The 26,802-nt window shown below is 31.4% G+C and overlaps 4 protein-coding genes and 2 long non-coding RNA genes across 8 annotated transcripts in view; 1 reads left to right on the top strand and 5 right to left on the bottom strand.

Moving 5' to 3' along the window:
• LOC148227750 (uncharacterized) overlaps positions 1–3,836 on the bottom strand; it is a 32,967-nt gene extending 29,131 nt beyond the window's left edge. Inside the window, exons 1-3 of one of the 2 annotated variants that reach the window (XM_088201677.1) lie at positions 3,635–3,833; positions 3,314–3,532; positions 1,395–1,533 (exon numbers count right to left, since the gene is read on the bottom strand). In XM_088201677.1, coding sequence (XP_088057803.1) covers positions 1,395–1,533; positions 3,314–3,402 — 228 coding nt within the window. In that variant the 5' untranslated portion in view covers positions 3,403–3,532; positions 3,635–3,833. Of the gene's footprint in view, positions 1–1,394; positions 1,534–3,313 lie in introns of both variants that reach the window. The other variant, XM_088201676.1, reaches the window with a different exon arrangement.
• Positions 3,837–5,530: 1,694 nt separating this feature from the next.
• Positions 5,531–11,692, top strand: Nasp (Nuclear autoantigenic sperm protein). Its single transcript, XM_088202298.1, has 8 exons — positions 5,531–5,633; positions 5,802–5,982; positions 8,463–8,590; positions 8,653–8,810; positions 8,871–9,105; positions 9,180–9,254; positions 9,317–9,561; positions 11,119–11,692. The coding sequence occupies exons 2-8, from the start codon at positions 5,807–5,809 to the stop codon at positions 11,302–11,304; spliced, it is 1,203 nt and encodes a 400-aa protein (XP_088058424.1). The 5' UTR covers positions 5,531–5,633; positions 5,802–5,806; the 3' UTR covers positions 11,305–11,692.
• Positions 9,129–11,172, bottom strand: LOC148227749 (uncharacterized). Its single transcript, XR_015811988.1, has 2 exons — positions 11,101–11,172; positions 9,129–9,631 (listed from the first exon to the last, which is right to left on the bottom strand). It is a non-coding gene; the product is annotated as an uncharacterized LOC148227749 (long non-coding RNA).
• On the bottom strand, positions 11,506–14,669 carry LOC148227747 (uncharacterized). 2 transcript variants are annotated; one of them, XM_088202297.1, is made up of 3 exons: positions 14,371–14,669; positions 12,343–13,596; positions 11,506–12,216 (listed from the first exon to the last, which is right to left on the bottom strand). In XM_088202297.1, exons 1-3 carry the CDS (start codon positions 14,597–14,599, stop codon positions 11,768–11,770), a joined length of 1,932 nt encoding a protein of 643 aa, XP_088058423.1. In that variant the 5' UTR covers positions 14,600–14,669; the 3' UTR covers positions 11,506–11,767. The 2 variants fall into 2 exon arrangements, with proteins under 2 accessions (XP_088058423.1, XP_088058422.1); XM_088202296.1 differs by having other exon boundaries at positions 11,506–13,596.
• A 684-nt stretch (positions 14,670–15,353) lies between these two features.
• Positions 15,354–15,957, bottom strand: LOC148227746 (uncharacterized). Its single transcript, XR_015811989.1, has 2 exons — positions 15,869–15,957; positions 15,354–15,528 (listed from the first exon to the last, which is right to left on the bottom strand). It is a non-coding gene; the product is annotated as an uncharacterized LOC148227746 (long non-coding RNA).
• An 878-nt stretch (positions 15,958–16,835) lies between these two features.
• Positions 16,836–26,802, bottom strand: part of LOC148227745 (uncharacterized) — a 44,650-nt gene continuing 34,683 nt past the window's right edge. Inside the window, exons 3-5 of the mRNA XM_088201609.1 lie at positions 26,085–26,290; positions 18,965–24,079; positions 16,836–17,892 (exon numbers count right to left, since the gene is read on the bottom strand). Of these exons, the coding sequence (XP_088057735.1) occupies positions 17,617–17,892; positions 18,965–24,079; positions 26,085–26,290 (5,597 nt within the window). The 3' untranslated portion in view covers positions 16,836–17,616. The remainder of the gene's footprint in view (positions 17,893–18,964; positions 24,080–26,084; positions 26,291–26,802) is intronic.

Here is a 26,802-nt window from a genome sequence, read left to right as displayed (position 1 = left end):
GACTTCCTCTTAGAAATTATCCATACAATTACGAATGACAATATAAAAATTGATTTGAAATTAACCGTGATATTATTACTGTGTAAGTAATAGTAGTAGGAATGATATCTAACCACTTAAAATAATATGGATTATGCCAATATTTGATGCAAATAATGAATACGAAACTGATTATAATCTTAAATAATATGACAATTGGTTTGGTGCGCCAAGTAAATATTTAAAAAAAATATTTTGTAAAAAGATTAATTAAAACATGTTTTATTTCATTTTTACTTCCAAAATATCCTGAAATTAAATACGAGCTGGCACTATCCCAAACAAAAATAAATACGAGTGCAAAGGGTTAAAGGGCGCTACAGACATAATATTATATTTAAATATAAAATACAAAAAATAAAAATATAAACTTACATTATTAATATTTATTCATGTTATATTATATATTTACGGTCTTAGTAAAAACGGATTTAAATATTAAAATATTTTTTCTTAGAAATAAACAACAAAATTAAAAATATTTATTATTATCAGTTTACTTACAGTGTTTTAATCTATATTTATATTTTTTTCTGTTTTATTAGTTCATAAAAAGCAATAAATGCTACTAATATAAAATAGAGTTATATTATTTAGGAATATTCTGCACTGTATTGGTTACATTATAAAAAGCGAGACATTAAACATACAATCATATTTTTTAATGACCGTCTGGTTATACTTTTCTCTCACTAGCATTCGCTACAACACAAATATTCTTACTTGGTTAAACTGCGTAATCGACATTTACTTATTTTCTATGGAGAATTGATTCGAAAATCTAATATCGACCCCACAGGTTGACAGCTACCAAACACTGAATCATAAAATTCTATTATTGCATAATATTTTCCCTATTTATGCAATAAACTAGTATAATCATCACGGAGTAATAATTAGGCTCGCGATAACGACAGTATATAATATAATAAGTGTACATATCAATGGCAAAAAATAAACATTGTGAATTTGACAAAAAAGAGCTTAAATTATTTTTAAATATGCCACTATGTTAAAGAATCAGTAGCATATTTGGTGTCTCTCTGCTAATTAGTTGCAGATTATGTTTATCCAGTTAAAAAGCATTGAGCAAGCGCCAGTTATGTTACAACGGAAGACTTACAATAAATTTGTATGTAAACTCCATAAATATAAATTATACACCAAATTATTTTTCTTTTTGCGAACTTTTCTTTGAATACCGATATGCGGATAGGTGTTGAAATTATATTATGGTATTAGAAACCTTAGTCGAATATATATAAAATAAAATATGCAAAATAATTCCAACAAGAATGATTCATGTTTCACGAAACCGTACAAATTTCTAGTTATAAATTTCGATAAAGACTCACCCTAGCCACGGCGCCATCCAAATACCATTGCAATGTGATATTGGATCCGTTGGTCACAACATCCAGGACGTTTCTGCTCCACGTGACATGCTCCCAGTGATCAGTCATGATGGCAGCACACAGCATGGCAGTTGAACAGCTTAAAAATAATACAATTTTTACAGGCAATGACAATCTTTGGGTTAACGGGTCACGGACGCCCATAAACTGTAATGTGAGAATCGAACTGAAACATCACAACTAATCGATATTGATGGAAAAGAAAGTAATTTGATTCAAAATAGTAGTAGAAACTAATATATAACTTGGATAGATACAAGAGTTATTTGGAAAGTACATATAGTGTCTAGAATAAATATAAGTTATTTTTTTACGTTAACGAAAATATTATTTCTATAAAGTTTATCTGGATTTGATTCCAAAAATGTTGTCCTGATTTTGTTGCCATGAATTTGATTATGTTTATGGGAATTTGGAATATTTAATGCAGGCTTATGTAACGATAAAAATTAGCAAATATATATATATATATATATGGCAGGCTATCCGTTTTATTGATGAACTCACTTAACGAAATTTGCTTTATTAGCTTGAATCAAATAGTTCTAATGAATTTCATGAAAAATGTCAAAATGTGTACAGATCTTATTATAAAATTATCACTGAGCTCTGTGCGCATTGGGTGTGGAAAAAGAGCAAGAAAAATAAATAAAATTGAAATATTCACATAGTTTTCGTGTCTTCAAATTTATTATTTTTAATGAAACATATTCATCGTCGTTGCCTAAAATAAATTAGGAGCAAAACCACTTACTCTTTGTTAGTTCGAATCATTTTCGAATTGCAGAACTTTGCGAATTGATGGGGCGGTATTTTTTTAAATTACAGTTCATGAATGCCATATACAACAGGTGAACCAATTACAGTTCACCAGTCAGCTGTCTCCAAAAGACATATAAATAAATAAAATCCATAATAATTTCAAAAGTATTTCGCAAAATTTAAATTACACCAAAATAAAATTATGTCGATTGTTTTGTGTTCTGTGCTTATTATAGCATAATAAAATTTATAGTATTTTTTTAAATATTTTGCTGCGTGTCTAAATAAGCCTAACCTTATGAGCTACGGAAGCATGCATACTTCGTTTTTTGCTTTTTAAAATAAAATAGAAAATATTTAACAGAGAATTATTGTAAGAGTTTTGTGCATTTAAATAAATACTTTGTTCCATTAAACGAATTGTTCATGCATTTATGTAAGGTAAGTCTTCGGACAATGATTCGTTACAGAGAGTTATTCATGGAGTGTTCACTGTTCTGAACAATGCTCGCCCGCACTTAATCTGTTCAACAGTAATGCGCAAACAATTCGTTTTATCAAACAATTATTTTATTGTCATTTAAATTGTCCTCATTAAAAATATAGTTAAATTGCTAGTATTAGTGTAAGGCTAATCAACTTGAATAATTTATTTGGGGGAAATGCATTTTTACAGAAAATGCATAGAAATATCGCGTGTACGAATAAATAACTGCAATTATCGTGTTTGAGGCCAATTAAAAAAACTTTTTCAGTTAAATTGTTGTACTATTTATAGCTATACATAGGTAATCAAAATGTATTAAATAATTAAAAATAATAAAGGAACTCCAATGTTAAAATCAGTAAATATCAAAATGTAATTATAAAACTGTTTGAATATATGCGGAGATGTGGATGTAAATAATTAGCAAAACTAAACATACACACGAGCTGCCACTGTATACTTACTATACAGTTTCAGCTTTTGAGTTGTATGCACATATTGTAAATTGTATATTCTGAAGCAATGCTGTCTTTTATATGGCGTCTCAAGTAGATTATATTGAAATATTTACAGCACTATTAAAATACATATGTATAGTATTTTTAATCACCTTGTCAGTAATAAAGTCCCAAGAAGGAAAAATACAGAGGGATGGACGTTGCATTCACAATCTTCCGAAGTTTCAGTCTGCGCTTCCATTTTCAGTCAGTTTCCGTTATCATTTAGCAAATATATATTTTTTATTCGACGTGTATTCATTTTTATAGCAAATAAAGGTTTGACGAATCTATGATAATATTTTTAACAAGTGTCATTTTTATTGATCAACCTTAAAAACAAAAATATCGACCATAACATCCTTGTTTTTGTTGTTAATTTAATTGTTTTATATAAAATAAATATTTATGTAGGTTATGTGTCGATGTTTTACTTTCTGTATTTGCCGATGTTTTTTGTTTTGTTTTTATTTATGCTTTACTATCAATTGGTAAAAATTGTTTCACATTTCCGTTCGATTAATACATATAATTGTCCCCTGTCACATTATTTCAAGTTTCACATAAAATTTTGACATTGTAAAAACGTTGATCGAACGAACGACGATCCGCGACCGGTTCAGGTTTGACTCTGACAGTGTGAATGTCGAAGCTCCGAAGGGGTTGGCTTTAGACATGCGCGCTTGAGGAAAATAAACAGAAATAAACGAACCGGCAATTTTGACAGTAGTCTAAGTCATTTCTTTTTTGTTCTTAGAATTTTTGCCTTCTACGTTCGTGTGCTAAAAAATATCGCTTAATATTATGTAGCACAATATTTATACAAATTGATTAATAAAATGTATTTAAAAACCTAAATTGACTGAATATATGTATAAAAAAAGAGCAATATTTATTGCTACTTGTTAAGAATATTGTCGCCATGCTCAGAAACCAGTAGTTATGAACTATTCGTTGCGTGTGGTTTTAATGGCTACGAAAGCGTGCAACAATCTTTTGCTACATAAATAAATTTTAACATTCAAACAAATCTGCCGGGAGCGAGCGTTGGCCAGAACAATAAACACTACATAAATAACTCTCTGCAATGAATCTACTTAAATTTAGGATTATATAAGTTGACAACAAGATCATTTATCTTACATAAATTATTTAAATATTCTAACCAACGCTTTCTCGCATCGCTTACTCACACCTAACCAGTTTAAATATAAAAATATATTTATTTAATCAAACCTTGTTGGCCGCTTTCGTAACCTTTAGGGCCAACCACAGAGAAAATATTGATAGCCGTTGATATTTGATCATTGTACCGATATTATTAACATGTACCTATTTAAATGCTCATTATATCTTATATATAATTTGTATAAATGAATTAGCAATATTTTATAATGGCGAATATTTATCATTCAAAAATGTTGCAGACCAAATAAATTGGCCATTTGATTATTACCATGTAATACATACTTATTAAATTAATTAAAATTCAACTGATTTGATATATGTATATATTGATCGATCGATACTGAACAAATAATATATTATATATAAACACTGATAGAATATCGATCTTCTAAAATAAGAATTTACCAAATTAATAAAAGCTAAAAACTATCATACGTAGTATTGAGTAATCGAACTGCTGAACTATACACCAAAAAACTAAATTTGTAACACATTTTATGGAAGCAGTCATATTGGGTTTTTCTAAATGAGCTAATGGATGAATTTCGCGACGAATAAATAAAATGAAATCGAGTTAGATCACGCATAGTGTTAGTGGCATACATAGATTTTTATCTGTTTAGCGACGGGTGGTAATTAGATACAGATTTAATCGCTGCGGTAGTATTTTTATTTAGATATATGAAATTACATGTTAGAATATATGATGTTCGGTGAATGAGGCGCGCACCAGCCGTTGTTCATCCGTCCAAGTGTTACCAGAATGCCGCCAAATTTTGGCCATAATAAAACCTATATATAAATACATCAATTCTTCCCCCCCCCCCACATCTGTTTTGTTAGCTTATAACCAATAAAACTTTAAAAGATTTTCAGTTTTGTGTCTCACTACCTATTTAGTAGTTGATGGTTTTATTTGTCTTATTGTAACTCATTTTGCTTACGCCTATCATCTTACAAGTGAAGACTAACAATAAATTATTCAACACAAATACGCGTACCTACAACATTTAATGAAAATAATTTTATAAATATTTTAGTTAATTTCCAGGAAATTAAAAATGTGGTTTTATGTAAATGTATATTAAATAATATTTTTTATATTCTTGTTTTGTGTGGAATTGTGTAAATCGCACTATGGTACACATTTACGCTGTTAAGACCGATTATTGTTGCATTCGCGGCCGGCGCGGGCAGTTGTCGCAGCTGTCATTGAAAAAGTATTCTGTTGAAATTGAACATCAAGTATGTATAGCACATTGTAATAAACCAACTTTAAACGCGCTTAAATATTTGGTATATGTTTTAAAGCGCACATAAGCTATTATTAGATTTGCCCGCCAAAATGCAGCTTACCACGTGAACATAAGAATATGAACCGAACGACTAACATAAAGTTTTATTTATGCTTAGATAAAATGGCGGACGTTCCAGAGCTCGTCTCCGCTGATCCCACCGAAATGCTGAGTTTAGGAAGGCGACATTTGGCCGTCAAAGATTTCACATCGGCTGTCACCACTTTGGGCAAAGCGTGTGAAGTATTGGCTCAAAAACACGGCCAAAACGCTGACGAGTGTGGCGAGGCATACTTTTGGTACTTGTTCGAATAGTTACGTTTAGTGGCTCAAATATTTTTAATTGTACTACTGGTATTTCATTTTGTAATACCAGTAGCGCCGAAGATAGATTTTTGCCCCAATACCGATCAATATTAGCGATATCGATACTATTGGTATTGCAATTCCTACTCCCACAGCATCCTTTGTATTTTTATTTCAGTGTTTAAATTTTCTATTGTTAGGATAGGAATAAAACCTTAGAAAATTTTTATTTTGCCATTTGATATGTTTATATCATTTTGTCAGTGCGTAAATCTTGAGCTTGTTCTGTTATAACTTGAGTTCTCAATTATTCGTAGTTTTAAACTGCTCAAATATTGAACAAAAAATGGTTTAGTATTTGGATATATTCGTAATTTTCAAAAAATTAAAAATAATCATTGTTTGAAAAGAAGCGTCTCATTGTATCGTATTTCGATAGAAAATAAAGGACCACGAATTTTGGAGCTGCACTAGTCGCTTGGTAATATTGAGAAAAAAATGACTACTTGTGTTGCTCAAGTATACAATTTTTTCCATTCTAAGATTTTTTCAAATTTCATTTGAGATAGTATAAACGAATATTCGATTGAAACCCCTAGTTATAACCTGACACAAAATAAAATAACCTTTTATTTTATATTTAAAATTTGATAAATAAGATATTTTGAGAAGCATTTTTATCAGTATTATATGGGTTAAATAACGCTTTCTAAAGGGGAATTTTTTAGGATCTACGAAGCAATATGATGTAACATATTTGTCTTTCATATATGATGAAATGTTTCGTCAAAGTAGACTGTAATTTTATTTTTTTGCTTTTATTATTAACACTTAATCTGTAGGTCTGTTACGCGTGGACGCAATTGCGTAACGCTGGCGTTTTTATTACACGTATAAAAATGTTAAGTGTTTTACTAAAATAATTGTTGCGACTTCAGTTAACATCGAATTTAAATGTTTTATTTTTATTTTTATTTACCCATTACTTGGGAATCTGCATACGTATAAATCTGCTCTGAATTTTTTTGTTAAACTAAACTTAAAATTTAATTATTATCATTTATACACTTTGTTAGGAAAAAAAATAAAAGGTTCCCTTGAAAAATAAGAATTATGCGCGACGGCAGTTTATACCAACACTTCAAATACAACTAATTCGCAAGTCGAAATTTTAGGCGAAAGAAATATTTTTATGCATAATTGCATCCCAGTTGCATCATTCAGTTAGCGATCCATTTTTAATTATTTTTTTAGTATATCCTTCTCAAAATTGTTACTAATATAAATGTAATTTTAAAGCACAAAAAATTCCATTGCCTACCGACTACATAGTCCAGAAAAAGTGAAATATTAAATAATGATATGATCAAGTGTTAATATTATTTCACTAGCATGCTAATTTATAAGAATTGGGATATTTGATTAACTACTTAGGCTAGATCATTATTGCTTCCCTTCTGCAAACATTAACTTCTCTGTATCCTAATCTGTGTTTCTTAATTACCGTTGGAATTTTTTTATTTTTGCACTTCCAATTCATTCTTCAGTTTTGTATATAGGCGATCAATAAATGGATGTAAATATTAATACAAAATTAAGGACTTGGTAGCTTCACAGTTGTGAAAGTCGAGTCGCTCTGAACTTTGCTTTCTTGTCTTTCGACGAGTCTTATGAGTTCGTCGAGTTAGTTTGTGTCAGAAGTGCGAGAGTAATTATTGTCAAGTGATTCTGTCGAATGATTGGTTGTGTGACATTCTTTATACTGGTCCTTCGAATAAGCTTAGACAAATAGGAGCAAAGCCTAATTTAGAGCCAATCGTGTTAGTGTTTAGCTCCACTCTGATCCATGAAAGTTTAAATTTTACGTTGACAATGCTTATTATTTATATAGATGAGTCTCGAAGCTTATAAAAAAGGATTTAAAGAGTTTTATTATGTGGTAATTGATGATGTGACCAAATTTTGAAAATATCAAAGTTAAGACATTAAAAAAATAGTTGTGGGAGCTTTTTTTGAGGACATCTGATCTGATCACCTTATAATTGATAATATTTTTTTACTTTTATGCAATTCTTATGTGTTCTGAAGTGCTGATTTCACTGATGTTTTGATAATCCAAACCTTTGTTCATTTGCTGCTTTCTAACGACCAATGTTTAAGCTTGTACTCCTACAAAACTAAACATAGTGGTATATCTTAAATTTGCGGAATACTTAAAATAAAGGGCAAAAATAAAAATCTTTTAAATCAGACTGTTACTAATTGATCCATTAGCATGAAATAGTAAATCACTTTATTCCTCCTTATTTTGCCGATTAATTTATGCATCTAACTTATTAGGTTTTGATAGTATCGCTGATATTGTGATTAGTATTCTGTTCATTCTTTGATTTTTTAGTAATATTTTAAAGAAAAAAATAATTTTAAGTATCTATAAAACATGCAATATAATAGAAAAAATGTTGTTTTATAGGTATGGTAAATCATTGCTCGGTTTGGCTAGAGAAGAGAGTGGCGTATTGGGTGATGGAATACCCGGCGGAGATGAAAACCAAGACGAAGATGATGATGAAGAAGAAGCAGGCGATGATGATAATAATGGTATAATTTATTTAATCTTTGCTGTTTCTATATGTATTGTAATGCATTAACTAATATTATAGATGAGACTGAGAAAGAAGAGGCTTCGAATAATGAAGAAAAGACTGAGGAGAGCGAAACCAAAAATGTTGAAAAGGTTGAATCTGAAGTTAAAACAGACGAACCTGTACCGATGAATGTCGATAATGTAGAAGCATCCGATGCCAAAATTGAAGATGAAGTAAATTGTGTTGTATATGTATATATATTATTATGTTATTGAATTATGTTTGTTTTTCAGGCTGGACCTTCATCTTCAGCGGGGCCGTCTTCGTCTAAAGCCGACGATGAAAATATTGAGAACGAAGAAGACGATATTGAAAACTTACAGCTCGCTTGGGAAGTATTCGAATTGGCGAGAGACGTGTTTATTAAACGCGGCGATAAAGGAAAGAAGGAGTTGGCCGAAGTTTATTTGTTGCTGGGTGAAGTTAGTCTAGAGAGCGAGACATATGATAAAGCTGTAATAGATATGGGTAATTAATTAAATTTATACACATTTTATATATTTTTAATGAATATAATATCAATGCTTTATATTTATTAATAGGTAAAAGTCTGGAGTTATTCAAGGAATTGTATAACGATGACGATAGAAGGATAGCTGAGACTCATTATCAAATAGGTAAGATATTTTTTATAGTTGTTTTTTTTTAAATATATGCTTACATTAATTATAAATTACAGGTTTAGCTCATTCTTTATCGAACGGATTCGATGATGCGATAGCAAATTTTAAAAGTGCCGCTGAAATATTAGAGAGGCGCATCGAGAACCTGAAGAAACCCCAAGCAGTCAGCGAAGAAGGCGATGCCGAAAAGACCGTTGGCCCCGATCCGTTTTATTCCGTCGACGGTGAAGTGAAAGAAATATCCGAACTATTGCCCGAGATCAAAGAGAAAATACAAGACATGATCGATTACAAAGCAGAGGTAAGCAAATGCGACTGTCGCGTCAAACTAAAAAAACTGTTGAAAAAATTAACCATCAGTAGCTCAGTACCTAGAATTTCAAAATAATTTTATGTAATTTTATATTTATATAATTTATGTAATAAATAATTTAAGATATTATATTTTATTTATGAATCACCTAGCCATTCTGTGTAACATTGGTCCACTTATACACATTTAATTATTGCCAAATTAAATTAAATTGGTCTGGATCAATTTTATATTTTGTGTTTGTTACTTTAAAATTATTATAAATTATGATCTTGCTTACCTTATTAACCCTTTGATTGAGCCGAGCTTTTTGGGATTAATATTTGAATATCAATACATTATGTATTATTTTTCCTCAAAACAAATATACTACAGCACATTTAAAATGTATCTGACTCTTTGATTATGACGTCGGATCTATCAACTCTCGCTGAAGAGGCAAAAGCCGATTTATCGGACTTTGGAAACTAAAGGGTTAATATTTAAAAATTATTATAATATGATTATTTGTTAATCAAATCAATGAAATTTGCATCAATATGTATAGAGTAACATAAAATAAGAATATATATAAATAAAAAATATTGTATGATTACAAAATTTTTTTTTGTAGTATATTGTACACAGATAAAAAATTAAAAATACGTAAAATTTACTCACTTCCAGTTGTATAATAACTAATTAACAAATGTGTATAAATTAACTTACTAAAGGGTTAAAGCTAATTTTTGAGTTTTTTTTAATAAATATAATCCTTTGGTTGCTGAAACTTCTGGGATTACTATCTAAATATCAATATTACATAATGAAAAAATAATTTTACATATAAATATTGTTATTATATTTAAGTTGAATATCGAAAATATATATATATATTTAAAAAACTACAACAAAAAATATTAAGCAATTTTTTGTACTGATATTTTTAATTTATAATTATAATCTAAAACCAAACTCAGATTTTCCAATGTGTTTTGCCAAAAATAATGGATTTTGTCGTACAATTTTATATGACTGTGTTAGTAGTTTTTACCAGCACAGTAAAATCATCATACATATAAAATTAGTCGTCTTATCTTTGTGGCAAAAAATATTTTTAAACCCTGAAAAAAATATTCTACTATCCATTAAATATGTATCTGATTATTGACGTCAGATCTGGCGTTTCTTGCCTATGTATCAACAGTCAATTATCGGATTTTGGCAACCGAAGGGTTAACAATTTTATTTTTCCTGTGTATCAACATTTTTAAAAATGAGGTTAGGTATGTTTAGACAGTGCAAGAAATCGTAATTGGTGTAATTGTTTCACTGTATTAATAAATGCAGTAATTTGCATACTCACCTTTGTGTTGATTTTTTTTAAAGTAAAATTTAAAATTATGTTTGCGTTATTCAATTGGTTTAGTTATCTATAATATCAAGAGTTATAAAAAGCAATCACCCGACCAATGTTATCCTGAATGACTAATTCCTATTTAATTCATTAGTAATAAATCCAATTATTGTTGCATTTTATTTACCTACCTATTTATTTGATTTCAGGCTATCAGGTCTGTTAGGGAGCAATTGGGTTTCGGCAAGACTAACGGCGAATCTGCAAAGCAAAACGGCCACTGCAGCGATGATAAGAAAGTGTCGGACATCTCTCATTTGGTTAAGAGAAAACGAAAAGCAGAAGACGAAGTTAAGGTAGAAGAATGCAGTACTGCAAAAAGGCTCGCCAACTAATACTTCTGGATTACGACTGATGATTATTCCGATTTTAGCCATAGACTTAAACAATCTTGTGTTTCTTCTTGTATATTTATTAAGTTTTAAATTATGAATCATTTTAATTTGATAATATTTGTAATGATCGACATTACATAACTATTTATTTTATATATGATAATTAAGCTAATTTTTTTTCAATATTAAATGACCAAGATATTTTCGTACTGAAGGTATTTTTTATTTAAAATAAATTACAAACAATTACATCTTAAGTATTAATGCTAACACACAAAATATAATTAATGTCTCGTGAATAGAATAGAAATATTTTTACATTTTGTTACGTATGAATGTAGTGTTTGTATTATATATTTTTGGAGGAATAAATCGAATTTTTACAATATCTTATATTTCTTTTCTAAAACCATTTTTTTACTGTCACTGTGTAAATTATTACAGCTGAGTTTATATTAACTTATCACAATAGAGACAAACCGGTGCAATCGAACTTTGTATCCTTGCAGAATGTTTTCAGACTGTCGCTTACGACAGTGTTAGGATCCGCAAGATCGTAACTCGATTGTAAATTTGATATGATCGTGCCCAAGAAAGCGTGGCACGGCCGTTTAGTAGCAAAATAATATCCAAACTTGTCCAAGGCCAAGTTGGTCCTACTAGGCGACGCGAACACGTTCACCATTTCAAACATACTATGATAGACGTATGCTTGAGATTCCTTAAAATAGTTTTCTGATGATTCTGATGATTCTTCCGACGTCGAATCAGTGAGACCCTCTATAATTTTAGCCATTTTTTTGTCGGAACTTCGCGTTAAGTCAGTATATATTTCGGACGACCATTCAAGTTCAAAATTAGGCGTCTTCTTTTTTCCTCTGTTCGACTTGAAAGGCTCCTGAACGTTCAGACCTGAATAAGGCTCATAATCAGAATCATAATCATAATTGTAATCGGAAGAGAGACTATCTGAGGATTGGTATTCTAAAATTGTCTTGGGTGGAATAAAATCTTTGTGTTGTTTATTATTAAACTTACCTAAATCTTGCTGCTTTACATTGAGGTCCCTTCTGGCCCTATGTCTGCGACTTTCCGTTTCTTCTATAATGTCGCTATCTAGTTTTTTCACAGCATCGCCTGCCTTCTTTGGCGCTGGATTCTTGGGTGATTTATTAATTTTTTCAATCTCACGATCGATTACGTCCGAGTCGCTTGGGAAATTTATTTCAGGATCAAGTTTTTTTATCAACTGATTATCCGGTATGAAGAGGCGCTCTTTATCCTTCCTGTCTTTAATCATAATTGTTGAATCGGACATTTTCGACATTGACGACTCAATTATAACTGAGTCTGAATTCACTCCTGCTAGTCTTATTTTTTGCTTTGCATTATCTAAATTCTCTTTTGCATTATCAGCGATTTTCGGGGTTTTCTTAGGCTTTGGTGTTGTCTTTTCGCTTGCACTTTCTTCATAACTATAATCTGAATACGAACCAGAAACATTATACGAATCATTCGTTTGAATATCCATATGTACGCCTACATCCATATGATCTTGAATATCATTTATTAGTTGCTTTTTAACTTGCACTTCCAGCGTATCGGTCTTATTCGGATTAATTGCGATATCTGGCATATCTCCATATTCATCATAATCGATGTAATACATAGCTGTCTTATCAAGGAACAACTGCCACGGCATTGTTATTCCTCCTTTTTCCCAAAGAGTCAATACCCTCAAAATAAACGGCATCATTTCTGGGGCCATGATCTTCCATCTATATCTCAACGGACTGTTTTTAAAATATGTGCTAAAGGTAGATCGAATCAGTTTAACGTTTTCATACATTGCAACTTCTTGCTTATTATGCACCAATATAGGTTTCTCTTCCGCGGACGATGTCTGGAAGAATTTGGGTTGATCCAATCGATTGTTAAACAACTCCCAGTCGTTGAATCTTGCGTTTCGATGATAGTTTACATCGATCGTATCGTTGTGTAAGAGTATTATATTTATCATATGTTTTGGATAATGCTCTTTAATACCGTCAAACACTGAGTCGTATTTATCAAAGTTAAAGGACTCTCTGTCGTTCAAAATGATGTGTAGATATATGTTGGTCTTGTCTGAAGGTTCTAGATTTTCGTGATTCAACTTGCAATGCTGCTGGAGAGTCATATACGAGAAGTGTAGAGGAGAAGAGTTCTTAAATGTGCTTTCTAGCATAAACACACCTACTATGATTATCATACAGATAGCCACGGCGATCATCCAACACATGGCCAAGTGATCTGGAACATAATTAAAGAATATTATAATTTCTGCCGTATCAATAATTAAAATTTTGTTGAACATCACCCTAAAGGAATTATGAGTACTTTTATTAAATTGATACAATACTTAATCTGTGGGCAGATTAGGTTAGAGCACTAAAAGCTTTCGATTCTTCACGCATATAAGAATTTTATTAGTGTTTAACTAAAATATTTCTAGTGGCTTCAATTTACATTGGATTTAAATGATTATTTTTTCTTTGCTGCAGAATCTGTAGTTGTAAATATCAACATCTTTTTATGGAACTTCACAAGACATTTCACTAGGACATAAATGTGGTCTTTAATAGTTCATCAATGAATGATACCTCTGTGGAGTTGAGCGGCACAAGATGCACAGATGTATCGAGCTGCGCTGCGTTTTTTAATATCCCAGTAAGCAATCAGTTCATAAGAAATGTGTGATGTTCATTGCTTTGTTTTTAATTATGTTGTAGTATACGTGCTCCTTAATAGATGTTACTAATAATATGTATCATTTAAGAGAATAAACTTTAGAAGGTCTACCATTCACCTCCGATTTCACAGTCTCAGTTGTAAGCTATGAAAATTTGTTACTAGTCCATTTTCCATTTAATTTTGGCTGTGATAAACACATTAAAAAATAAGCTTCACTTAACCCAATTAGGTTATATATAAAAAGCACTATAACGTTAACTTTCACTCTTGCGAATAGCAGTCGGTAGGAAGATGACGCACATGATATTTGAGAAAAGTAATTAATTAACAAACCTGGCCATCTATTAACAACGTTGGCGGCGCCCATCATCGTGTGTTTGCTTCTTCCGTTTCCGTTTTTGTTGTCGTACTGCCATTTCTTAAACGTTGCCATAGGTTTTCCATACTTGTGATCTATATACGTCTCATCGTCAGATCCTTTTCCGGATCGTTTATTATCCACAATAGATACCAATAGAGGTTTATCTTCACCGCGATTCATGGAAACCCTTACTCCAGCCATTTCCAATTATTTAGCAAATGGCATATTTTATTATTAATTGACCAATGCGCACGAAGACTGACGCACAACTGTTTCTTTCAGACGTGTCTATAAATCAGATGGTTCACAATTTCGTAACAAGTGTTTGATCAGCAAGTAAAAATGCGTTGTTCCCTACGTGTCTTTTTATTCTAAGAATTTTTCTATTAGTAAATATTATTTTGCAATGAGAGTGATAAATAGCTCTATTATTTTATTGTACGTTATAAAATTTTATTTTTGATAATTCAATTAATTAATATTAATATTCTATAAAACATGACTCAAAATCAAAGAATATTGAAAAAACAAATAATAAAACGTTACATCGGTTTTATGACTTAATCGTGATTTTTTTACAAAAACAACCAACATAACATAATTTTAATTTCATGTCAGTTAAACATTTTAAAATACCTTACATTGCAATATTATGTAAACATATTAAGAACACCGGCAATAATTTTTCTACCAAGAAAATATACTTAATTTATTTTAGAAAATTTGTTTTGCTATACATTTTTTTATGTTATTTTCATTGAATTTATTTTAAAAAAAAATTGAGATCGTAGTGTCAATCTGAAAACACTGCTTGAAATTCTAGCAATTAACTCACAAGTCAAGAAACATTATGGTGTGTAGTTAGTAATATTTATATACTTATTAATACATTTTTATCATTCAGTCATGTTTAATTTAATTTTTGTGAATTATAATTACAGATGATGATACTTACTATATATGTAATACATTACAGCCAAGCATTAAGTTTTAAAATGTAATTTTGTATTTTTTAATTTAAAAATGTATAATACATGTATAAGTTTACAATAATATGTATGAACATATATATACTACTATTATACGTAGCACGTAGCCGTAAACTTATAAATACCTTTAACCGATATGATCTGTAATTTTGTTAAATTTAGTTTAATATACATAAACATTTTTCTCAGTTTGAACAAAAACCACACAAATTAATTTATCGGCAGCACTGAAATTATTTACACAGATGTTTTTCCACTTTCCGGCAAGTTAAACAAGCAAATATGTCTACACTTGTTGCAAATTATACACAAGTTATAAAAAAAATGTATTTTAGTGAACCACGTTGGGCTTGGTTATGAGATATAACATGTTCTAACCTCCCGCTTAATGCCCAAAACTCATAAAGAGACGTATGATTGATAACAAAATATATACATATATAAAATCATATAAGTGAAATTATTTTTAATTTATTTTTACTACATATTGTATAAATGTTACAGCTTTAGCACTTTTTTAACAATCTTAGATATCCCAGTAAATGTATTTATTTAAATGCAGTGATCAACTATCTTTCAACCCAGAATGTAAAATACTGATATGTTTAAGTCACCAGATTATATAGGCTGAACTATAAGAAAATACACTTAGTTTACTTTACGTTAGTAATATAGGATGTTCTGAGAGAAATGTATCAATTTTTTAAATACTAATCAATTAATCAAATGTGCAGCTTAATATATTTTACGTCTCCTTAATAGCTTATTTAACTGAAAAATATAATTCAGTATTAATTTATAATTATTTATCTTATAAATATATTAATATAAATAATTGTTTAATTGATGGTGTACGGGTCAATTTTAATGATTATCTCGGTCGATTCGGCGTATCTCCTCTCGGCGCGAATTTATCTGTGTTCTGTAAATAAAATTAATTTAAATCAAGAGTCAAGAAATAATATAATATAATTATACATATTTTTATATAATATACTTATTTTTGTAAATAAAATTATTTATGTAAACAATTCCGTCCGATTTCTAGCACAGTAAATTCCAAATTTCGCTTAAACCTAAAACATAAACTTTCAACATTTTAACTTCTAAATGTATTATTTAAATAAAAAATATTTATTAGGATTTAATTAAAATCAAAAAATTGGTTCTGAATTCGTATTTATAAAAATTCTTACATTAAAAACCAACCTTATAATCATAATTTATAAATAATAAAATAGAGGTTCCTGATTTTCAGACCAGTTTGGTGTACCACAATATTTACTTGTAGGTGTAGATTATAAACTCATTATTATAACACACTAATTTAACTCCTATCATATGACAATAGAAGAATAACAATAACCATTAATTTAAGTTTCAATTTGCAAATGTCTGAGTGTTGTCTTTATATATTATACAAAATAGGGTAAATAAAAAAACATGTATTAATTTCGTATCGAGTTTATTATTTTTCATTTTCATGAAAATCATTACATTATTGCATATATGATATTATACTATATGTATGTACATCAGATGTGAAAAATAAAATAAATACAAATGAGTCGTAGGTGGGAAACTAAGCGTTAAAAATAAATAAGTTTGTCACCAACATCATCATCGTAGAATAAATATTTACCCACCACCGAATTTTACCCCCAAAATCGGAAATCCGTCAATGTATTATGCTTAAATATAATACAGAGAATATCCGATATGCGTTTTCGTTTTAATTTAAAAACTAATACAACCTATGGTTTTTTTTAAATTAGTGTTAAAATTAATGGCATATTTATGACTATAAAATCGCATTATTGACTATTTGATTATATAAAATAATAATATTAATTTTGATATTTTTTAGAATATGTACAATTTTTCTTAATTTAATTTAATTGCACTTGTCCATGCTCGAGTGATTTATTTTATGATTCTTAGATCCTTATGATTGTTCGACTCAAATATGCTAAGTGTTTAACGTCATTTGGTAATTCGAACGTTCCATCATTCACACACGATTTTGAACTTCACACACTTGAGATCCAAATCATTCATCGCCTTTCGTCCTTTATTATAAAGTCTTTAATGTACTTATTTACTATGAGGGAGCACCGCTCCTCGGACGGCTACAGTTCAGCATAGAAAACAAATACTAATTATCTAAATGGTCCCTTTTATCGTTAGTTATAAATTTCAGCATCTGGACTAGAGATGACGATTGACTATCTAAATGGCAATGTTGTGTTTCTCCCTTGGCACGTCCCATCTTCTGTTCCACGCGTCGGTGGAGTTGGCACATTTTGCTATTCTAGATGATCTTTCGCATCTTCTACTCACTGGCCAGTAAACGTAATCGTCTGGACATTCATAGACGTATCCTCGCATCCTGTTTGATGGCAGATTTCTTGTGCATTTTAAAAAGTGAGGCGAACATTGCGTCTCTGCATCAATGGAGAAATGTCCTTCAGTTGGGCAAAGATTGCGACCAGCTCTCACTGTAATCTGTATCAAAAATAAATATTAAATTAATAAAATACACAAAAAATAATTGTATAAAGGAAAAAGTATTTTAGGTAAGTCTGTATTTGTATAGTTGTGTTTATTTTTATTACAACACGTATGAAATATATTTTACAATAAGTATAAAACACGTCTGTGGCATAAATGCTATAAAAAATCAAAGATAAGTCTACTTTTTACGACCTAAAGTACATATATATTATTGTAGTAGTCAAGAAGTGTAAATTTAAAAACGCTGTTTTATTATTTTATTGGAAAATATAAATCAACTAAAATAATATAATATAATAAAGAGACAATTACACAGGTGTATAAAATTAAATATTAAAAATAATGAATCTCTTAGGAAATTGTTTTAATATATTTGTTTTTTACTCTCTTTAGATTATCAATATCTAAAATAAGTATGACTAATTTTGAAAGAACAAATTAAAAAAGAATATCAAAAATACTTATCTTTGTATAAAAAATGATGTACAGTAGTCATAAGTTAATTACAAAGTGCAATAATATGTTCTTAATTTATATGTAAAATTCCTATTTATATGTAAAATTATACTAAATAAGAACTCGTTTTCTAGTAGTTTTCTTTTCTCTAATAAAATACTTCTACAACTTTTCTACCTGAAATTGTACTTTTATCTATATTTTATATTAAAAATATATCTTTTTATGAAAATTCCGATGAAACTTATTTACTGTGTATCAAAATGTAATTAAATGTATATTTTCACTATTTTATGAAATATATATGTATTGTTAAAAAGTTTTAATTTAACCAAAATAATTTAATAGTAAATTTTTCCATATTTATAACATTCAAGATACTTTCAGTAATGGTTAGTTGTCTTTTACATGCTTAAAAATATTCTAAATCCATATTAAAGTAACTAAAAAAATTTTGCTGTAATGTAAAATTAAATTTTTGTGGCACTATGAATTTTAATAAATATAATAAGATTATTATAAAATTAAAATAATAAATACAGTTTAAGTCAATGTATGTTTCATTTTACTTTAGACTGTAATACTTTTTTACTAATTTTCTACATACCGGTGGCTTAGAATTCTCATCCAATCTTCTGACTAGCCTCTTCTTTGCGATTTCACCGTCGCATTTTTTACTGGAATCATTCTCTGGCAAACATTTCATTTCATCCTCATCAAAGATAGTATCATCTGGGCATTTTAGTACAGCTATCTTGATTTCGTGCGTATCGTCGTCCGATGTACATTGGTAGAATAGATTGCAGTACTTGGGATGCCTTCTAAAACCTGTCGGACAAACTAACGCGATTTGATCACCTTCAAGCTCTCCTACAGGACACTTGGCCATCTGTGATTCTGTGGTCGTCTCGGTGGTCTCTTCTGTAGTTGACGTTTCTGTCGTCGTTTGCTCTGTAGTAGATTCCATGCTTTCAGTTGTAGTTTCTTGCGCTTCGGTAGTAGTTGCTTCAGTAGTGGTTGCTTCGGTAGTCGTGGCTTCAGTTGTTGTCGTCTCAGACATACCCTCTGTCGTTGTTTCTTCTGGTTTAGCTTCGGTAGTTGTGGCTTCAGTAGTTGTCGTCTCGGATTTACCCTCTGTCGTTGTAGCTTCGGTTTTAGCCTCAGTGGTAGTTTCAGGCGCATTAGTTGTTGTTTCGGGAGCAGCTGTAGTCGTTGTTTCAGGAGCAACTGTAGTCGTGGTATCAGGAGCAGCTGTAGTTGTGGTTTCAGGAGCAGCTGTAGTCGTGGTATCAGGAGCAACTGTAGTTGTGGTTTCAGGAGCATCTGTAGTTGTGGTATCAGGCGCGCTAGTCGTTGTTTCGGGTGGAGTTGTTGTCGTCTCTGCTTTTTCAGTCGTGGTAGTAGTAGTCATTTTAGTCGTTGTTTCTTTAGGTTTCTGCGTGGTAGTTGTAGTAGTAGTCTGCTTTTCTGTCGTGGTAGTTTCTTGCGCTTCTGTCGTAGTTTCCTGTTTTTCAGTCGTGGTTGTTTCTTGTGCTTCCGTCGTCGTTTCTTGCTTATCCGTTGTAGTTTCTTGCTTATCCGTTGTAGTTTCTTGTTTTTCTGTAGTTGTAGGATTTTCTCTAGACTCCTCTTTAGAACACTTTCTCGGGGGATAAACAGATTCTTCGTGATTGCAAGTTTCAACTGCAGGATCCCAAATAGTGCCATCAGAACAGTTGAAATGATACACTGAATATCTTTCACCTTTATCGCCATCCCAATCTACGCATCTATAGAATTTATTGCAATCGGTTGGATGTGCAAAGTAACCAGCGTGAGGACAGCTTATAGTTGAGTTTTCAGTACTGTTGCCGCAAGATGACGTAGTGCTTTCGGTCTTACCACTCTCTGTTGTCGATTGAGAAGATTCGCTCGTTGTTTTCATTGTAGTTGTGGAAGACGATGAAGATTCGGTGGATTCTGAGGATGATTCTGATGTCGCTTCAGTAGTTTGAGATGCACCAGATTCTGATGATGATTCCGATGTCCCTGATCCGCACGGTCCTTTATTCACTGCCCATGGATGATTACAGCTTGTAGTTTCTTCATCCCAGATAGTGCCATCGCCGCAATCAAAGTCATAACGAGTGTATCCTCCTTTTCCATCTTCAACGCACCTATAAAACTTCTTGCAATCTTTTGGATTTCCATGGAATCCCTCTGATCCGCATTTACCAGATGAACTTGTTTGAGATCCGGAATCCGGCTTTTGCGAACTTTGAGACTCTGTTGTTTTATGTTCTTCTGTCGTTGAGCTTTCCTTCTCAGTCGTTGAGCTTTGTGATGATTCTGTTGTAGTTGTAGCTGTAGATCCACTGGATTGAGTCGTAGTCTCGCCTTTTCCATCTCCACTAGATCCTCCACCACAATTTTTAACTGCGTAATCGTGATTGCAGGCTTGAATATCTTGATCCCAAGCAGTACCATCTCCGCAAGTGAAATCATACTTTGTAAAACCACCTTTGCCATCATCAACACATCTATAGAACTGCTTACAGTTGTTTTTATATCCATGGAATCCTTCTGAAGTACATTTATCATCGGTAGAAGAGCTTTCTGTTGTTTGAGATCCAGAATTTGTTGTTGAACTACTAGATTGTTGAGAATCTGTAGTAGATTGTTGCGATTCGGTACTAGATTGTTGAGATTCTGTAGTAGATTGCGATTCAGTTGCATTATCACATTTAGATGTGGTAGATTCCGCTTTGTCGGTTTGACCGCCAGATCCTTTTCCGCAACTCTTGACTTCATTTTCATGATTACAACCCTGAATGTCTTGATCCCAAGCAGTGCCATCACCACACGTGAAGTCATATTTTGTATAACCACCCTCTCCGTTATTAACACATCTATAAAATTTCTTACAGTTGTTTGGATCTGCGTGAAAACCTTCTGAATCGCATTTTCCATCGTTACTAGCTGGTTTAGATGCAGTCGATGCAGATGACTCTGTTGTTGAATCAGTCGATGAAGGTGCTTTTGTTTCTTTCTCTGTAGTCGTACCTTCAGTTGTACCGTCTGTTTGAGATGAAGTCGATTTAGAAGTAGTAGTTTCTGATTTATCTGTGCTGCCATCTTTACCGCAAGTTTTGACTTCATTTTCATGATTACAGGCCTGAATATCTTGATCCCACGCTGTTCCATCACCGCATGTATAATCATACTTGGTATATCCTCCTTGACCGTTGTCGACACATCTATAGAATTTATGACAGTCGTTTGAATTTGGGTAGAAACCTTCAGAGTCACATTTTCCATCACTACTGGCAGGCTTAGATGCTGTTGAACTGGAGGATTCGGTAGTAGAGTCCGTTGAAGAAGGTGCTTTTGTTTCCTGTTCCGTCGTCGAACCATCCGTTTGAGTTGTTGTTTGAGAAGTAGTAGATTCTGATTTATCTGTGCTGCCATCTTTACCACAAGTTTTGACTTCATTTTCATGATTACAAGCCTGAATGTCTTGATCCCAAGCTGTTCCATCACCGCAAGTATAATCGTACTTAGTATATCCTCCTTGACCATTGTCGACGCATCTATAGAATTTATGACAGTCCTTTGGATTTGGATAGAAACCTTCAGAGTCACATTTTCCATCACTACTGGCAGGCTTAGATGAAGTCGAAGTGGAGGATTCTGTAGTGGAATCTGTCGAAGAAGGCGGTTTTGATTCTTGCTCCGTTGTTGAACCATCCGTTTGAGTTGTTGTTTGTGACGTAGTAGATTCTGTTTTATCTGTATTGCTATCTTTACCGCAGTGGACTTCATTTTCGTGATTACAAGCTTGTATACTTTGATCCCACGCCGTTCCATCGCCACAAGTGTAATCATATTTAGTATAACCTCCCTTGCCATTATCGACACATCTATAAAATTTCTTGCAATCTTCAGAATTAGCGTAAAATCCATCAGATGTACATTTATCATCTCCTCCTGTATTTTTCGATTCTTCTGTAGTCGTTTGTTCTGTGGAAGTTGTTTGTGGCTGTGAAGTTGTAGTAGATTGCTGTTGTTCTTCTGTCGACGAAGATGATTCTGTAGTAGTCGAAGTGGATTCTTCAGTCTTGTCTGTTTGCGAGTTTCCGCCGGAACTAGATCCACAACTTTTAACTTCAGATTCATGATTACACGCTTGAATATCTTGATCCCAAACAGTGCCATCTCCGCATGTAAAGTCATGCCTTGTATATCCTCCTTGGCCGTTATCGACGCACCTATAAAACTTTTTACAGTCGTTAGAATTAGGATGGAATCCTTCAGATGTGCATTTATCATCTCCGCTCGATGCTTGAGTGGTACTAGATTGTTCCGTTGTCTTTTCTTGCGATTGAGTTGTACTACTTGATTCGGTTGTTTGAGTCGTTTCTTCCTTTCTCTGCGTGGTAGTTTCTGAAGAAGTTGATTCAGTCGTAGACGAGTCTTTGTTTTGGTCTGTAGATCCTGATTTTGAGCATGATTTCACGGCCCAGTCGTGATTGCATCCTTCTATTTCTTGATCCCAAACAGTGCCTTCACCGCAAGAGAATTCATGTCTCGTGTATCCACCCATTCCATTATCAACGCATCTATAAAACTTCTTGCAGTTTTCACTATCTCCCATAAAACCAGATTTTGTGCACTTATCGTTCCCTGAATTTCCATTATCTGGTTTAGCGCTCGATGTTCCATTCTCTGTTTTATCACACGGTGTCGATTCACTTTGGACTTTCGCTGTGGTTGTTTTTTGTGTTGTGGTAGTTTTTTGTGTCGTTCCTGCAGCGGTAGTTGATTCTGACTCAGTTATTCTTTCTTCTGTAGTCGATTCACTCGTTTCTTTATACTCTTTAACAGCCCATTTATGATTACAGCCTTCTATGTTTTGATCCCAAACGGTACCATCGCCGCATGAGAATTCGTGTCTTGTATAACCACCGTTTCCGTTTTCGACGCATCTATAAAACTTGCTACTATTATTAGGATCGCCCATGAATCCACTTTCTTTACAAGTAGCATCTCCACTTCCAGAATTATTTTGTTGTTCTGGCTTAGACTCGTTATTATCTTCTGCCTTCGGAGGTCTTTGCGGTGCTGGTTTTGCTGTTGTTTGAGGAGCTTTGGTTGTAGTGGGTTTCGCCGTCGTTTGCTGCTGAGAAGCTTTTGTCGTAGTAGTAGCTTTATGCGTGGTCGATGGTTCAGTAGTTTTTTCAGAACTTTCAGTCCAATGTTCTTCGGGCTTTTGCGCAGAGGTTTGCTTACACTTAGCGTTTTTAACTGCCCACGCGTGGTTACATCCTTGGATTTCTTGATCCCAAACAGTGTCTCCGCTACAGCTGAACGTATATTTGGTATAACCTCTGCCATTATCGACGCATCTATAAAATACTCTACAGTCGTTATCGTCTCCCATGAAACCGTCTGTATTGCATTCCGTCGAGCTTGTCGCTTTCGTGGTTGCCGGAGCTGAAGTCGTCGATTTACTTCTTGTAGTCTGAGTAGACTGTGTGGTTTTACGAGTTGTGGTTGTTGTAGATTTCTGCGTGGATGAAGCAGCTTCTGGTTTGCTATAATCGTAGCCGGGTTCTATTTCATTATTGCCATCTAATTCATTCATTTCCGATTCTTTACCACCGCATTCCAACCTATTTGTGTTTCCAGGATGATTGCAAATGTTCGATTCAGAATCAAAAACCGTTCCTGGTCCGCATTGGAACTGTAATAAAAATATAAATTAGTATTAATTGCATTAAATATAATTTTTTTTAAACATATATTATTACAATGAGCTTTTAAAGTGAAATTTCACTATAAAATTATTTTTATCGGTAGTAAATTAAGTTTTAGACTTAGTAATATAATTATAAATTTAAGTTCAAATCAAATATATTGTTTTATTATCAAATATAGTTGTAGTGACATAATGATAAACTGCTGTAGTTATTTTTTTATACACAATTTTATTTTATTACAACAAAGTGTGACGCGTAGCTAGCGTATGATTATTTTTCTAAAAAATTTTACCACCAATTTTGTAACAAGTTTAATAAAAAATCACTCTTTCGAAATGAAATAAATATAAATATATATACTTACTAAATCACAACCAATAATAATTTACCAGTATTTTTCAAAACAAGGTCTTCAAATCAATCTTAAATGTTTTTCGAAAAATAAAAAAATAAAAACAGACTTATAATTAGCGTGTAATTGCTTGATATATAAATTTATTGTAAATCTTCCGTTCCAAAAAATATTAATATATTCGTAATTTTTTTCTGTTTTTACTGATATTACTTTATTCAACCGTTTAGTGCAAAAATCAATTAATTGCCTGTAAAATAATATTTAATTAAAAAAATATTGCTAAATAATAATTATTTTAATTATTTATTTTCATAATCTTTCAACTTTCAGAATTTTATAAAATATGCATAATCAAAAGTAAAATATTTAATTTATTATTACATATTTTTTTCTTTTACAGATTTTTCAAATCATCAGAATTAAGATTAGTTTCGATTGAATTTATTCAGTAAAAATTATGGAAATTATTGTATGTACTAAATTATTGTAATAGCTAATAATTGGAGCGAATTATATATATATATATATATATATATATATATATATATATATATATATATATATATATATATATATATATATATATATATATATATATATATATATATATATATATATATATATATATATATATATATATATATATATATATATATATATATATATATATATATATATATATATATATATATATAGATCGGATCCATATTGGCGTTTTTTGTGCGGATTTGCATATATATTTAATATCTAGAAATAAATTAACCGCGAACGAATTATTGAACTGAGTAAGTCTTTGCGCCTTAAAAAAATTTGCGACGCACACCTGTTTTTGAGATAAGCGTTAAACAATAATGAAGGATAGGCCTTTCCAACATATTGTTTCGTTCAACGAACAAATTCTGCGAATTTCGGTCAAAGTATATACAGCTGATAAACATTTTATTCGCAAATTGTATTTTGTTGAGAAGAAGCGTCTGATTGTCTGGCATTTCGAAACAAAATAAAGGCGCATAAAGATCATGGATTTTGAAGCGGCGCTAGTCACTTGAAAATATTGAGAGAAAAACGACTACCTGTGTTGCTCAAGTATACAAATTGTTTTATTTTAAGTATATTTTTAAATTTCATTCGAGAAACATTTAATCAATTATTTCTATAGTTGAAAATCGGGCAATAATTCGAATATCCGAATATCCGAATATTTGAAGAAATGATTGAGAACCCTTGTTACAACGAAGTAAAAATAATTAACTACTACTAAGTAGTAGTGATACACCAGACTGAAATCAAAGTCAGTAAATCAGTGATATATTTTCTAATAAATATAAAATATTATTACAACTAACAATTTATATAAGTCACTGTGCATCACCTAGCTCGCTTTTGTGAGTGATAAAGAAAATCTAGAAAAACATAGTATGTGATAAATGATCAAAATTAAAATACTATAGTAATCACTAATTTTGATCCCCCTGACACGATAACAATTTAAGAAAATTAGATTCGAACCCACGACTTTTTGATTATTATCACTGATGTATACCACTTTATATGTACATATATAAATACAAAATCAAAAACATGTAGAATTTGTATATAGTATTATTATTAATTCATAAAATATATTTATGTACCCTAAAAGTGTTGAATCCATGTCCATTATCGACGCATCTGTAGAACATGCTGCAATCTTGTTGGTCCGGAAAAAATCCTTCAGATTGGCAAGTGAATGTGTTTGACGAATTAGATCTAGTTTGTGGTAAGGGTCTTGATTTTCCTACTCTTTCGCCAAATTCATAGTATCTAGTATCTGAGATCTCCTGTTCTTCATTGCTGACACCTGTAAAAAATAATAAATATTGGTTTACGTCAATGGCATTTTTTATCATAAATTTTAATGACAGTAAAGAATGCTTAGTCAGATATAATTATGGAAAACAATAACATTGTCTCATTGATAATTAAATTCAGTTTAAACCAGTCAGATATGTGCATCTAAATCATAAGAAACTGGTTTAATTTGTAAATTTCATAAGTGTATCTATAACATAATACAAGTGGATGGCACTGTACTATTTCAGATGCAATTTGTAAAGTTACCACATCCTTGGAGGTGAGCATGCACTGCAATTATAGCAATTGGCTCATCCTTTGCAACAAACAGAGGCCAATGGTCAAGAGATGCGTTCAAGGACGTTAAAGATCCGAGATAGCGAGAATCATCTTCATCCACTTAATTATCTCAGGCATTACATAGAATTCTCTCCCCTGAGAAAATCCTTGATTAGGTCAGTAATCCCTATCTGAGCATCTGCTCTCACATAATAAATGACGCGAGTATCGTTTTGTAAC

Source organism: Plectrocnemia conspersa, unplaced genomic scaffold, assembly GCF_051122295.1.
Source record: "Plectrocnemia conspersa isolate PC_06_02 unplaced genomic scaffold, ASM5112229v1 ptg000013l, whole genome shotgun sequence".
NCBI lineage: Eukaryota > Metazoa > Arthropoda > Insecta > Trichoptera > Polycentropodidae > Plectrocnemia > Plectrocnemia conspersa.
This window is presented reverse-complemented; position numbering and strand designations above follow the sequence as displayed.

Excerpts from the sequence above, each read along its gene's own strand:
- Nasp (XM_088202298.1), top strand. The coding sequence starts at position 5,807 with ATGGCGGACGTTCCAGAGCTCGTCTCCGCTGATCCCACCGAAATGCTG. Across the intron at positions 8,811-8,870 it reads ATGCCAAAATTGAAGATGAA|GCTGGACCTTCATCTTCAGC; the intron begins GTAAATTGTGTT and ends TTTGTTTTTCAG. Across the intron at positions 9,255-9,316 it reads TGAGACTCATTATCAAATAG|GTTTAGCTCATTCTTTATCG; the intron begins GTAAGATATTTT and ends TATAAATTACAG.
- LOC148227747 (XM_088202296.1), bottom strand. The coding sequence starts at position 14,599 with ATGGCTGGAGTAAGGGTTTCCATGAATCGCGGTGAAGATAAACCTCTA. Across the intron at positions 13,597-14,370 it reads CGTTGTTAATAGATGGCCAG|ATCACTTGGCCATGTGTTGG; the intron begins GTTTGTTAATTA and ends ATTATGTTCCAG.